This window comes from Lacerta agilis, chromosome 8 (assembly GCF_009819535.1).
Source record: "Lacerta agilis isolate rLacAgi1 chromosome 8, rLacAgi1.pri, whole genome shotgun sequence".
Lineage (NCBI taxonomy): Eukaryota > Metazoa > Chordata > Lepidosauria > Squamata > Lacertidae > Lacerta > Lacerta agilis.
The window spans coordinates 62,853,950-62,867,835 of NC_046319.1; the positions used below are offsets into that span (position 1 = coordinate 62,853,950).

Genomic DNA, 13,886 nt, shown 5'->3' on the forward strand with positions numbered 1-13,886 from the left:
GGCTCTCCAATGGGGCCACCAGCCCCTTCTCACCAGAGGTGCCAGAATCTCTCGCGCATATGCCTTGTGCTTCGTCGGTTGCCACCTTCTCTAAGGACCACTCAGTCCCTGATCTGCTGGATGTGCCAGAGGCAATATGCCTCTGAATAAAAGTCACTGGAAGTCACAAGTAGGGAAAGGATGCCTTAGGCCTGATCCAGCAAGACTCTTACGTCCTTTACATGGCCTTCTGCCTTCCGCTTGTCTTGCTTGAAAGCAAAAGGCAAAGGACCTTGCTACTTTAAGGTCTATGCCCTAGCTGATACTTGGAAACCCCTCCTTCCATTTTGCTGGGAGTTTGTGGCTACCCCTCTGAGCGGAATCGCCTAAAGCTCTGCATCTGTGTCGGTTTGTGTACTTTGTTTATTGCCATGACTACCATCCCCGGGGGATAGATAGATGGGAGCCACAAAGATACAGCCTTCTGCTCTCTGCTGGTTCAGAAACAAACTCCCATCTCACAATGTTGTCCTGAAAGCTGCTGCTGAAGTGCTTATCTTCGTATGGAGAAAGAACGGGGGGGGGGGGGGTGTCCTGCCCATTTCCTCGCTGCTACCTGGCCCTTTTGTCCACTTCATCAGGTGTGCAGGCTGCCTGGAGCCCTACTTGCTACAGCAGGTGAAAGAAGGGCGAGGTGAAAGATGTGAACTGGGGTGGGAGAGATTTGGTTAGGAATATAGGAACCTACCTTATGCCCAGTCAGACCATTGGTCCATCCACCTCAACATTGTCTACACTGACCGGCAGCTGTTTTCTGGGATCCCAGACTGTCTTCTTTCCCAGACTGAGATGCAGAGGCGTGCATGCGTTGTACGTACGCCACAAGCGCAAGCGCCGCCAGGCTGTTTGCCCTGCCTCCTGACCATAGCTGTCAACTTTCCCCTTTTTTTAAACGGAAATTCCCTTATTCCGAATAGGATTCCTCGCAAGAAAAGGAAAAAGTTGACAGCTATGCTCCTGACACCCTGCACTGGGTGCCGGTTAGCCTTCCTTCGCCCCTGTCTGGAGGGCCAAAGGTTCTCCACCCCTGATCTCAGGTGAAGGGGTCTTGGATAGCAGTTGCATCTCCCACCCAGCAAACTCTAGAGTGGATCCTTCTTTTAGGAAAGTTTTGGGTTGTCAGGTTTCCCCACTCCACATTCTTCACTATCTAGTTAATACAACTGTGTATCCCTGTATAGGGAAGTTTTTAATGTTTGATGTTTTATTATGCTTTTATATTTGTTGGAAGCTGCCCAGAGTGGCTGGGGCAATCCAGTCATATGGCCAGGATGATGATGATGTTGTTGTTGTTGTTGTTGTTGTTGTTGTTGTTTTACTTATTTATTTACTTACTTACTTGTGTGTTAAATCATGCTTGCTATTGACTGCAGCATCCTTTTCCAGGTATGCTTCTCTCTTGCCATCACAATTGTGTGGTGAGGAGGGCAGCAGGGTGGTGCCTACTTAGCTCCCTGCACCATCTCTTGCATCTGCATCAGCCCCGTCTTCCTCACCCGTTGGGGAGGGGGAAGATCAGATGACCTGAGCGTGCTCTACGCAAGCAGGATTCTAAATTGCACCCAGAGCCTAAGGTCCCATCTGCACCATGCATTTGAAGCATTCTTAGACCAATTGAACAGTCCTGGAGTCATGTTAAGAGTGCTTAGAATTGTAGGTCTGTGTGGCCATGACCTGTAACAAGCTGCGGTTCCCAGGATTCTTTGGAGGAAGCCATATGGCGTGGGTGTGACCCTGGAGGGCAGCCAACATGGCAGACTCCAAGCGTTGTTGGACTGCAACTCCCATCAGCCCCAGCCAGCATGGCCAATGTTCAGGGATGATAGGAGTTGTAGTTCAACAACATCTGGAGGGTGTCTCATTGGCTAGTGATCTATGTGTGACTCCTCTCTCCAGACCTTCACCCAACGTTCAGGGGCGGGAGAGGAGCCAACAGACATGGCACATGATGTCAGTCACGTGATGTGAACCCCAGAATAGGGCTTGTCTTTCACTTTGTTTCTGGTTGCGTAGCCCTGTATAAAACAGTGGGGGAAATGTGTGTTTGGGGGCGGGGGGAGGCATGCAGGATTTTAAATGTGATTTGGTTTCTCTCCTGTATACTCAGGTTCCGGTAGCTGTGTTGTGAAGGGAGAGCCGGCCAAGGAGAAGTGTCTCTTTTACAATGTCACTACCAGTTGTGAAGGTAATGCTTTTCTGCCCAACCACTGATCACCATGCTGTCCGTTAGGCCTCATCATCTGCCTCAGGACCTTTGCCTCTGCCTGTTTTTTCTGGAACCTGATCACCAGGACCACCTCAAACATTTTTTTTTGCCTCTGACTCTTGATACAGAAGCAAGAAAGAACTAGGGAGGCGTCCTGTTCTGGGTGGGGTGGCACTTCCTCTCTGAAGGATCAGAAAAGTAGCTAGTGGGGAGACTCCCTGATCTGGAGGGCCACAGGTTCTTTATCTCTGGCATATAGGACACTTTCACATGACCAGCTGGAGGAGTCCTCTTCAAACCATGTGCCCACCTGATCCAATGCAGGCTGCCCTTACTGGCAGCAATTTTTTCCGAGTTATCAGGCATCTTTATGGAATTTCTTGCCATAAGGTATGTAAGGGTTCATTCCTAGCTACAGTATTGATGTCAACAACCATTTACGTCTTATTTATTCATGTTCTACAGCTGTCTAAATAAAAGCAGCACTAAATAAATAAATAGTTAAATCACAAAAAGCAGGTGCATTTAAAACAAAAACGGAAACAATACAAAATATTCGCTCGTGGCAAATATCCATGATACCCAGCTATGAAAGCTTGTCCTAACATAGAACCATAGAATCCTAGAGTTGGAAGAGACCACAAGGGCCATCCAGTCCAACCCCCTGCCAAGCAGGAAACACCATCAAAGCATTCCTGACAGATGGCTGTCAAGCCTCTGCTTAAAGACCTCCAAAGAAGGAGACTCCACCACACTCCTTGGTAGCAAATTCCACTGCCGAACAGCTCTCACTGTCAGGAAGTTCTTCCTAATGTTTAGTTTTTGAAAGTGCAGACATTGGGAGCCGATTGTATCTTGACACAGGCAAGATGGTCTCCATTAAGATCTAGCTTAATTAAGGGGTGTGGGTTGACCTCCCTGCCCCCGCCCCCGCTAATGATGGTTCTTTTCTTAGCATCTGAAACAACCACCAAGCAACCTCCACAGCCAACCACCAAAGAGCCTCCAAAGCCATTCACGCTTGGTAAGTATGATTTCCCCTTACCTTTTGCGCATTGGAAAAGGAGAGGGTTTGAATGTTGGTGAGCTAGTGCAAGAAAGAAGAACCTTTGCCATGATGAGCATCTCCAAGTGGGGAATGCAGAGTGGCTTCTCGGTGGTCATACATGCTCCAGGCGCTGTTTTCCTTAGCAAGCCCTTCTGTTGTGGTAAACCCCACTTGTCACTCGGGGAACAGGACCAAAGCTTACTTTGAGACGTGAGAGCAAACATGGCTTATTGCATCGCCACCTTACCTAAGTAGGACTAGGATCTTTCCTATCAAACATCTATTTCCAATAATAAATGTTAGCTTTCTTATTTTCCTAAACCCAGAGTCTCGGTGTGATTGTATCCAGGGCAAAGCGTGCTTCTCCAACAATTTGGACAATTTTAGAAGACATCTGAAGGCAGCCCTGTTTAGGGAAGCTTTTAATATTTGATTAATTATTGTATTTTAATACTTTGTTGGATGCCACCCAGAGTGGCTGGGGAAACCCAGCCAGGTGGGCGGGGTATAAATAATAAATTATTATTACCGGTATTATTATTATTATTATTAGGATTCAGTTCAGATTCTGCTTAGAATTTAGCTCCAGATCTTACCACCTACAAGCCCGCAACATGTTCCCAATCCTACATGGAAGGTCATTCAGACCTCACCTTTGAATAATGACTGTGCTTTTAGCAGCAATTTAGAAGAGAGCAAGACTTCCCGCCCCTATTTCAGGTGAAAATTAAGGGGCTTTAATAAAATAAAACAGATCCTCTTGCTACTGCCAAGAGGCCTGGCAAGCTCTTGCTGTACACCGTCGCTGGTTTGGATGAGAAAGCTTAACAAGGCAGGCCAAAGGAACGGAAAGGGAAAAGCTAGCTAATAAAGAAGTGAAGGAGAGATGGATATGTGTGTTCTCGGGGAGAATGAATCTTCCTGCCGAAAAGAAGAGCAAGAATTGAAGAGCTTTGGGCTAATTAAAGTGAGTAACTCTATCCTGAATCCTTGTGAATTATTGATCCAGCGCAGGCTCCCGACGGGAAGTTTTATGCACTCATTTATCTCTGCGTGAGCGAAAGCTCCTGTTTTTCGGCTTCCACACCAGTCTTGCCCACACTGTGTCTAACTGCTTCCTCTGTTTCCTTGCACAGCGCACCCCTTCAGTAGCAATGCTGCAGCATTGCGTGGCTGCTTTAGTGATGGAGATGCGAAACACTTGGCTGGGTGGTGAATGCACAGTCCATGGAACGAAGGTTTAAGTTCTAGCAGCTAAGCCTTTGCAATACGACCTGTACATGAGCTGACTAGTGTGGCTTGGTGGAAGACAAAAAGAAAGAGAGAAAAAACTTTTTAAAAGCTTGCAACAAAAGGATGCTTTTCGATCCTTACATCTTGTAATGTGAGGTGTAAGGTTGGCCATTTCAGACACTGCGCGCTCCAGCCACCTAATCTCTTTCACCATCAGGAAAGCTTGGATTGTTCCTTAAGGGGTTTTTTTTTTTTACTGTGACCCGTTAACATTGCTAGGGGGAGCTTTTGGCAAAAGCAGGAAATTCAGTCTGCAGAGGCTGTTGGAATTTCTGTGCAACAGATCATCATAAGACTTGCAGGGGGCTTGGTACCCCCTGTATGCTGCAGGAAATTCTGGAGATAACCAAGGGTATGTACCGCTCTGGCAAGACAGTGCGCAGGCAGGTAGAGTCTCAGCTGGCATACCAGATGGAGCTGGTAGACAGCCACCCTGCATATAGAATTATCCTGCGCCTCCTTGGACAGCTGTGAGTCCAAAATGACTCCCAGGCAGCGCACCTGGTCCTTCAGGGGCACAGTTACTCCATTCAGGACCAGGGAGCCCCCCCATACCTGCCAGCCTCTTGCCCCCCCCCCCAACGCCTCCAGACAGTAATAGTAACACCTTGAGCTTGGCAAATCAACAACTAGCACAGATCTCTGAGCAGAGGTGTTATATGGTCTGTGGCCAAGCCTCCATACAGGTCTTTGTCAGCTCAAACTCGAGAGCTCTCTTTAAAGTTAGTACAGTACTGATACCTTACTCTGGGACTGCTCTCCATTGTGTCCATCTTCACTGTGTTGGAGGGGCTGCTGTGTAGTTGGTACATAGAAGCACACGTGGGACTGCTCAAAGGTGGCTGAATTTTTGAATAGGTTGTTAGCTGGGGTTTTTTTATGAGGGAACAAATCATTACTCCATCTTTGGAACCTGTATATGAAAACAAAATCTTGTTGTAATTTAGTGTATGTATACAACCTTGTGGCATTTTTATGAAAAGTGCAGCCTATAAATGCTTAAATATTATTGTATAAGCGATACAATACAAAATACACGCTTCCCCCTCCCCGCCAAAGAAAAACCCCCACTCAATCTGGAGGGGGCCAATAATAGTGAGTTAATGCAGTGTTTTTCAACCTTTTTTGGGCAAAGGCACACTTGTTTCATGAAAAAAATCACGAGGCACACCACCATTAGAAAATGTTAAAAAATTTAACTCTGTGCCTATATTGACTATATATAAAGTAATTCTTTTGAATTTTTCAATTTTTCCCACGGCGCACCAGGCAACATCTCGCGGCACACTAGTGTGCCGCGGAACAGTGGTTGAAAAACACTGAGTTAATGGACTGGTGGGAAAGTAAAGAAAATGATCTCTCAGTTGTAAACTCTTTTTTAAAAATGCAAGTCAAACCAGCATTGCCTACCCTGATTCGCAGTGGCTCTCTCTATTATTTCTGTGCAGGGGTGTCTTCTGCATACAAAGCAGATACTCTTCCCACATTAAGCTGCAGCCTTTTCCCTTTTTGCCATTTACCTTCACAACCCCCTTGCTTTGTCTCCCCCCTAGGCACAACGGCCAGCCTTCCGCTAACTGACTCCCCGGAGTTCCACCCGCCAGGATTTGACTCTGCCAGCTTCATCGGGGGAATCATCCTGGTGCTCAGCCTCCAAGCCGTTGTATTTTTCGTGGTGAAATTCCTCAAGGCAAAGGACAGCACCTATCAGACACTGTAAGTTCCCTACAAGCAGCTGGAAGCAGGTTTTTTGGGGGGTGGGGTGGGGTGGGGGGAATGCGCTGTCCTCTGAGAAGCAGAGAGGGAGATGGTCTGTCCGTAAGAATATTCTGATCTTTCTTCATTTTGGGGTAGTTTCCAAAACCATTGGTTTGTTTAGTCTGTGGCATCTTCAAACACCGACAGCTTTATTATGGCATGAGCTTGGTGCACAAAAGCGCCTGCCGTAATATGTTTGATGGTCTTAAGGTGCCTCAGGGCCTTTTGTTGTTTTTCATTTGGTGCCCAAGCTATAATAGTTTAGACCAGGGTCACAACACCATACATTTATAGAGCTATTATACCTCTTTGTCATGGCTTCCCCCAAAGAATCCTGGGAATTGTAGTTTATTACGGGTGCTGAGAGTTGCTAGGAACTAACAGAACTCCGTTTTTGAGTGGTTTTACTGTCAACCGCTCTGGTTAGGGAACTTAGGAAATTAGAGCTCCTACTTCTAAGCACCTTTAACAAATGACCATTCCCAGGATGCTTTGAGGCAGGGAGGAGCCATGACTGTAAAAGTGGTATACTGGTGTTTTAAATTATTGTGTGGATGTGGCCCAGGGCAGTTAAGAGACTATATTCATTAAAAAAATAAGACAATGGGTTGGTGTTAGTGGGAAAGTTACTGGAACTGACTACTCACACATGAAGTCCTAGAGCATCCAGTGGGATGCAAAGCCTGCCTTCATGATGGTCGGCCATCTTGTATCACACAGTAGCTTCCTGTGTGTTTTCAAAATGGCTGTGAGTTTCAGCTCTCCTGCTGTCTTCATTTCTCCACCCCACCCTCAGTCTGTCTTCTGTGGGTTTTAGGGGGATAAAGCACAGCAGATCAGCTCTTATATCCCTCTAAACACAGAAATAGAGGGATCTTACGTTTGACAACCTTCCTCCCCTCTCCCCCACCTTCGCATTATTCCTGTGTCCTTGCACTCAGTTTTTTCTCTCCGTTGCTGCTGTGCAATTCTCACATACATGCCACTGACTGTGTTCAAGGGCTGGCAGTTCGACATGCCACTGAGCTCAGTACTCTTTGTGCCGAGCAAGGGGCTGGCCCAGCCTGCTCACACCACATAACTTTTAGTGAAGGCTTGTTTATTTCCACAGCACATATATTTGCAGTCTTCTCTTATCCAAGCCCATGACTGGCTGTCTGCAGTTCTGGGTTTCTCTGTCATCTTCCTCCTTTGTTCTGCTTTCTCTCCCTCTATCCCCTGGCCGCAAAACAGTGACTCACTTAAATGAGGACTATGGATCTTTAAGAAGGGCAGCAAAGCTTTGCAATTTTCATTATTATTTAAAAATCTTTCTCACATTCATTGTGGCTGTGTTGTGATTACGGCCCTCTTTAGGTGTTCCAAAGTGGCAGCAGGTAGGGGCGTTCACATGTTACATTCAATGTTGGCATACCTGTGAACACAAAATAGTTCAGCTGCGCACTTGTACAGTTATACACATGTAACATTCAACGAGTGTAGAGTCTATGTTCGCAGTAGCTGAGCTGTTTCACGCAAACACATGAACGTGTGTAGAAACAGCTTGTACTTGTGTTCAGTGTAATGTGTGAATATGCCTTAAAACACTGAGGTGTGTGTGACATCAGTGGCTACTTTCACACACCTAGGGTCACTGTTTTTATTACCTTTCTCATTCCCATGGGTTGCTATTTTCATTGTCCTCCAATTCATGGAAGCCAACTGTCTGCAGCAGGGAACGTAAGAATAGCTCTGCTGGATCACACCAGTGGCCCATCTAGTCCAGCATCCTGTTCTCACTGTGGCCAGCCAGATGCCTCAGGGAAGTCTGCAAACAGGGCCTGAGCGCAACAGGGCCCTCCCCACCACTGGCAATCGGAGGCATGCTGCCTCCACCAGTGGAGGTACAACAGTTTTTGAAAAGCATGCTTGAGCTGGGCTCCTTTGGGAGGAAGGGCAGGCTTCAAAAATTGGTATAAAAAGCAAAACACAGAGAGAAAATTAAATTATACAATTAAAATAAAGGAAATAAATATAGTAAGCATCACCCTCCAGTCTAGAACTCTCCTAATCTACATCAAGGCCTCACACCAGAATGGGGCCTTGTGCCATTTTCCTAGTGACACCTTCCCACAAGCTGATATTTATCTGTGAAGTTGGTGCTGTTTACTGTAAGTGGCACTTTCAGAGGGCAAATAGCTGGAGGGGGAGAGAGTGAAAGTGCTTTCTGTGGTGAACGAACCCCAGACTGAGAGTACATCTTTGGGACTGATGTTTTATCCATATAACAAGAGAGGCCAGTTTGAGCATACTTTGCTAAATTGTGAAAGCTACAGCTTGTGGTTTGCCCTACTCCAAGTGGGTTATACTTTTGTCGGCAGGTGGTGAACAAAATCCTAGCCAAATAGCTCTACATCCCTGCTGTGTGTAACCTTTGGTCAGTGTTAAAGGAAATTTCAAATGTTCTGTGAAGGACTCTCCTCCTTGCATGTGCCCAGCAATATTTCTGGGCTTCTCATCTGTATCTTCTGCTTCCATCTCTGTCTCCGACAGATCCTCTGAGAGAATCACCAGCTGGGTTCTCCTCCTCTCAATCTGTCCTTGATTCTCCCTTCTTTCCTCCCACCCACCCCTCATAGGAGAGTGTGGGATGAAAAGATGTCTTTAAGCCTGCTTCACACAATGATGCTTTCTCCTACACAGAGGTAATCCACTGCCACAGTCATGTGTGGATTATGGCATGAGCACCATCTTTTTCTCCAGTTGTATGTGGTAGGAAGCCATTTGGGCAGGGCCTGTTGTGGAGTGAAGTGACTGCCTCAGGCGGCAGGTGCCTTGGGGCTGGCAGTGGTGATGCCGAGTTGAGAGGCCAGAGCTGTATCTGCAACGCAGCCTGGCCTGTACGCCCAGCTAGCCTGCTGTCCTGCGGTACGCTGGACAAGTCACCAGTGTTGAGCTCAGTTGAAAGTCCAGTTGGCTTCTGAACATGGAATGAGGGTGGTGGTACCATTTTGGTCTTTGCCTCGAGGGCAGCAACGACTGCACACACACCATACTCTTAAAGCACATGACTCCCCCCTTCCCCAATAATCCTGGGAACTGTAGTTTGTTAGGGGTGCTGGGAAGTGCAGCTCAGTGAGGGGTAAACTACAGTCCCCAGGATTCGGGGGGGGGGGGGAAGCAGTGTTCTTTAAATGTATGTTGTGTACACAGACAATGTCTTCAGCCTTGAAGTTAGATATACGTAAAGAAAAATACCTCTGTGTAGGATAGGGTGCTCAAACTTCCCTCAGCAAACTTGGCTGGGTCTTAGTTGAATCTTTTTGCCCCAGTTTTGGATCTCTTCTCAGTCAAGGCTCAGTTTAAACAGCGGGCCAGCTAGGAACACATTATTGGGGGCCATGGAGGAAGAATTTGAGGCAAGATAAGACAGTTGTATCCCTTTGCCCAAAGCCTTGGACCGTATTTTCAGCTTTTTTAAATAAATAAACCCTGCCAATGTTCCTTTCCAGCTTTTAAAACATCCTCGGGCAGCTGGCTCCCTTCCAAAGCCAGCCTGGCAAAATGCACTCCAGAAGCCTAGCTATTGAGGGCTTAACTTCCTTGATGATTGCAGCCATGCATGATCCTCAGAATTTGACTGTGGGTGCATTTGCTCGTGCTGATCCTCTCCCTAAATCGTAATTGTTCAGGCACCTTGAGAGAGGGGTTTGCTTGGCATTCCAGCACTGGGGAAAGCTGCCGCTATTGGGGGTGGCTGGGATGTCAACCAGACAGTGATTGCTGCTGTTTTTTGTTTGCAACATTCCTCTCACTCTCTTCTTTCTGCTTGTGTAACAAATTGCTTAGCCCTAGCTTGATTCTATTCCCAGTTGGGCTCATTCAGGCTATCTTTTGCCCCACACTTTCCAGCCACAGGCCTGCGCTTTAAAGCTTTGTGTCCGGGTGGGGTTCCCCCCCCCCCCGTCGCTTTTCCCAGGAAAACCCACGTTTTACTGCTGAATCAGAGCAAATGGCAATTTGCAGAAAACCAAGCTATTCAGTGGTGAAATGCAGGTTTTCCCAGGGAAAGCACTGGGACAAACAAACAAGCAAACAAACAAACGTTCAGACATGGGGCTTTAAAGCCCAGGACTGTGCCTAGTAACACGGCACAAAAGGTAGTTTGGATGAACCCATTGCACCTGTCATTTTTCAGAACTCTCTGAAAGGCAGGTGCATCTCCCCTGAACAAAAAGTGCTGCATTTATGAGGAGGACTGCCCTTGCTGAAAATTCAGAGTTCTTTAAAGGGAACAGAAGCTCTGCTCTTCTGGGGGGTAGCCACCATCTTCATCGTACAAATCTCTTAACACCTTAGTCTCTCTTAACTTGGTCCATGCTGCTTCTCTGTTCTTAACTGTACCCCCATCCTTGGCTCCAAACTAAAGCTTGTAATTTTGCCATAGCTCTATTACTTCCATTCCTCTCCAGACCCCGTTAACCTGAGCACTAATGCTAGCCAAGGGGAACCTTCTATTTACTTGGTGTGTCAGTGACTCTCTACCAGAAATGTGTGTGTTGGGCGTGTTTAAAGGGGCATTGTGCTTTGATATTGTCTCTAACGTCATGTCCCCAATTGCCATCTCCCCACCCCTTTTTTTGTATCTCCCTTGCACGCTGCCTGTCGTCAGAGAGGACAACCAGCAGTAGGTGTAGCTGTGTGTGAAAGAACAGTGGGAAGTAATGGGCTGTCTCTGGAACCAGGAAAACCTACGAACCTTCTCTTAGACCCACTCCCTTTGTGGGGCTCTTTCCTCAGAGCCAAGAAAGGCTATTATGGGCCTGTTTTTATGCATTCAGCAGCATCAAATGATCTTGATTTTCCTGGACCATAGAACATTAACCTGCCGCAAGGAGCTTGCATGTTTGATTGTTCCTCCTTGCACATAGAAATGTAGCATGTCTACAGAGAAAGCTACCTTGAAATCCCTGGCCTTTTAGTTTTTCATGTGCTGGTGATTGTGTGTGTGTGTGTGTGTGTGTGTGTGTGTGTGTGTGTAGGAATATTCAGATGTGCATCCTTCTCTTCCATGCTGAAGTGGCACAGGCCACGGAAATCGTTAACTCCTGGCTTCTGCTGAAGGCATAAAACTGTCTCTGGGGATCCTGCTTACCTCGTGCTTTCCCCTTTTCCTGTTTTCAGCAGAGGGATGGATGGAGAACAGGGACTGCTTTGAACTGAATACTGTTAACTTTCTGATTGATCGTGTGTGTAACAGGAATGTGCAAACAACCAGCTCTTGTTTGTTTTTGAAACTATGGGCCTTCCCTAGGGCAGGGATGAGCAGTGGAGATGAGCTTTTCAGAGCTGACCAGAGTCTGTCTCTCTCCCTCCTCTGCTCCCCCCTTATTTATTTATTTTTGCTGAGAGCATGAGCACATATTACATTTGCCACGAGAGAGCAGCTGAATCTCAAAGGTTTTTCCACCAACTGGCAGAGAAAACTGGGGGGGGGGGGGGACACAGAAACTGCACACTGAGTGGCGTAGGATCTACTTGCTTGCCAGCATAGCCAATAAGAAAAGAGAGATGGGGAGACGGGAGGGGGAAATTGGGTCAGGAGATAAAAGCAACCGAACAGCAGCTCCACTTTCATCTGTGTGTGCAAATTCTAACTCCTCCAGCCCTTTTCCTTAGGGTCAAAACAACACATCACGTTAATTATGTAGTGTGCAGGTACTTCTTGATGTTTTTAAAATGAATACCTAGTGCAGGAGGTTGGGGAAGTTGCTACAGAGAATATACGGTAGGTCGCATGGACTGTGGTCAAATCCTTCCCTCTCCCACCACTGGAGGCTGGTCTGTGAGGGCAAATGGGGCACTGCCCCACCGACCTCAGTGTTCCCTCAGCCAGGCTCCATCTGCCTGTCTTTGTACTTACCAAGCGGTCCAGGGAGTGTCTGAGACTGTCAGCCTCCTCTTTAGTCTCAGTATCGCCTTGTAGAAATGAGCAGGGAGGAGGGTTTTACAACAAAACTAGAATCGGTTTGCTCCACCTGTCACTGGCTCTACCTGCTGTTGGTCACCCTACCAGGCTGCTTGCATGCTATACCTTTCAACTTAGGGGAGTGCGACCGGTTCGGTTCAGTCGAACTGGATGCAGAGCCTCGGGGGGCGGCACAACGATTATTTAGACTGGTGCGTGAGAGGCGGGAGGGCGCCACATTTTGGCGTCTCACACGGCACGGCTGAAATTTGAGAACCAAAGGTATGCCGTTGCTTTAAAGCACATTTGAAGTGCCTGCCCCCCCCCCCCAAGAACTCTGGGTGCTGTAGTTTGTTTGTGAAGTTGCAGCGAATGGTAGCCCTGTGAGGGGTAAACTACAGTACCCAGAATTTTTTGAGGAAGAAGATGTGCTTTGAATGTGCTGTATAGTGTGCAAGCAGCCCCGTTCTTAACAGGAACCAGTCACCACTATCACTGACCGAGGCCCCTATGAAACTCCTCCTCCCCCCTCCACCGCCCCAGCAACACACACACACACACACAAAATCTAGGGTAAAGCTCCCATTGCCCTAGTGAGTTTCCCCTGCTAACTGCTGCACATGTGTTCAGAAGCATGCAGACTGGTAGATCTATGGGTGAATTGTGGGAGGCCAGCAAGGATTTTTGATTCCCAATTGTCTTAACAACAGCAACACCTTAAAAGCTCTCCTCCCTTCAAATAAAATAAAATAAAATAAAAAAGTGTTGCTGAAATTTAGGGGTGGGATGGGAACCAACCAGAAGTGGATTTTTTTCTGTGAAGGAAATTGTGAGCTCGTTTTTGGTACTGATCACATCTGCTCAGAGGCATCCTGTTAATTCTTAGGCTGGGTACACACCACACATTTAAAGCACACCCCCCCCCCCGAATTCTGGGAACTGTAGTTTACCCCCCTCACAGAACTACAGTTCCCAGGATATTTAACTACACTTCAGGGTATTGTGCTTTTAATGCATGGTATGTATGACAACATTTTACACCTCAGGTTGGACCTTAGGGGGTCATAAATAAATAAATAGCCTGAAGTCTGCCCATCCTGGGATTAGTTTTCCCCTCTAGTGGTGAAACTTTAAGGAGCTCTCACGTGGCAAGTGTATTATGTGGGGGTGTCCCAGTACATCCTGCTCAGAAGCAAGGCCTCTTCTCCCTCTGCTGGGCCTATGGCTTCCCTGTGGTGTGGCTGAGAAAGTAAAGGATCGAAAATATGAAGCTGTGGAGTCACCATGGCGACTACTGGATTCTATTCCCAGCTGGCTTTCCACCTCTTTTTCCTCTCCTTTCCCCCCTTGCGGGTTTTTTTTGTAGCTGTTTTGTAGCTGTTCAATTGAGAAATAGCTGTTCTCAGTGTGGGGGGGGGGTTTGAAGACTTTGACACCCTTAGTTAAAATGTGGTATTATTATGCCCTGTTGCTTTTAGTTCTTTTCTCCTCCCCACCCCAAGAAAAGCTTAAAAAAGTGGCTTATGTTTAAAAACAAGTACACACCAGGAAAGAATAAATCGTGGATTGTAGTTGGTGGTATTCCTACTCAGAGT

At 47.1% G+C, this 13,886-nt stretch overlaps 1 protein-coding gene across 2 annotated transcripts in view; it reads left to right on the forward strand.

The window, feature by feature from the left end:
* The window catches only part of CD164L2 (CD164 molecule like 2), a 34,446-nt gene that overhangs the window by 14,696 nt on the left and 5,864 nt on the right, over positions 1–13,886 (forward strand). Inside the window, exons 3-6 of one of the 2 annotated variants that reach the window (XM_033157900.1) lie at positions 2,147–2,224; positions 3,201–3,269; positions 6,140–6,302; positions 10,996–11,319. In XM_033157900.1, the coding sequence (XP_033013791.1) occupies positions 2,147–2,224; positions 3,201–3,269; positions 6,140–6,302; positions 10,996–11,014 (329 nt within the window). In that variant the 3' untranslated portion in view covers positions 11,015–11,319. Of the gene's footprint in view, positions 1–2,146; positions 2,225–3,200; positions 3,270–6,139; positions 6,303–10,995; positions 11,320–13,886 lie in introns of those variants that run through there. The other variant, XM_033157901.1, reaches the window with a different exon arrangement.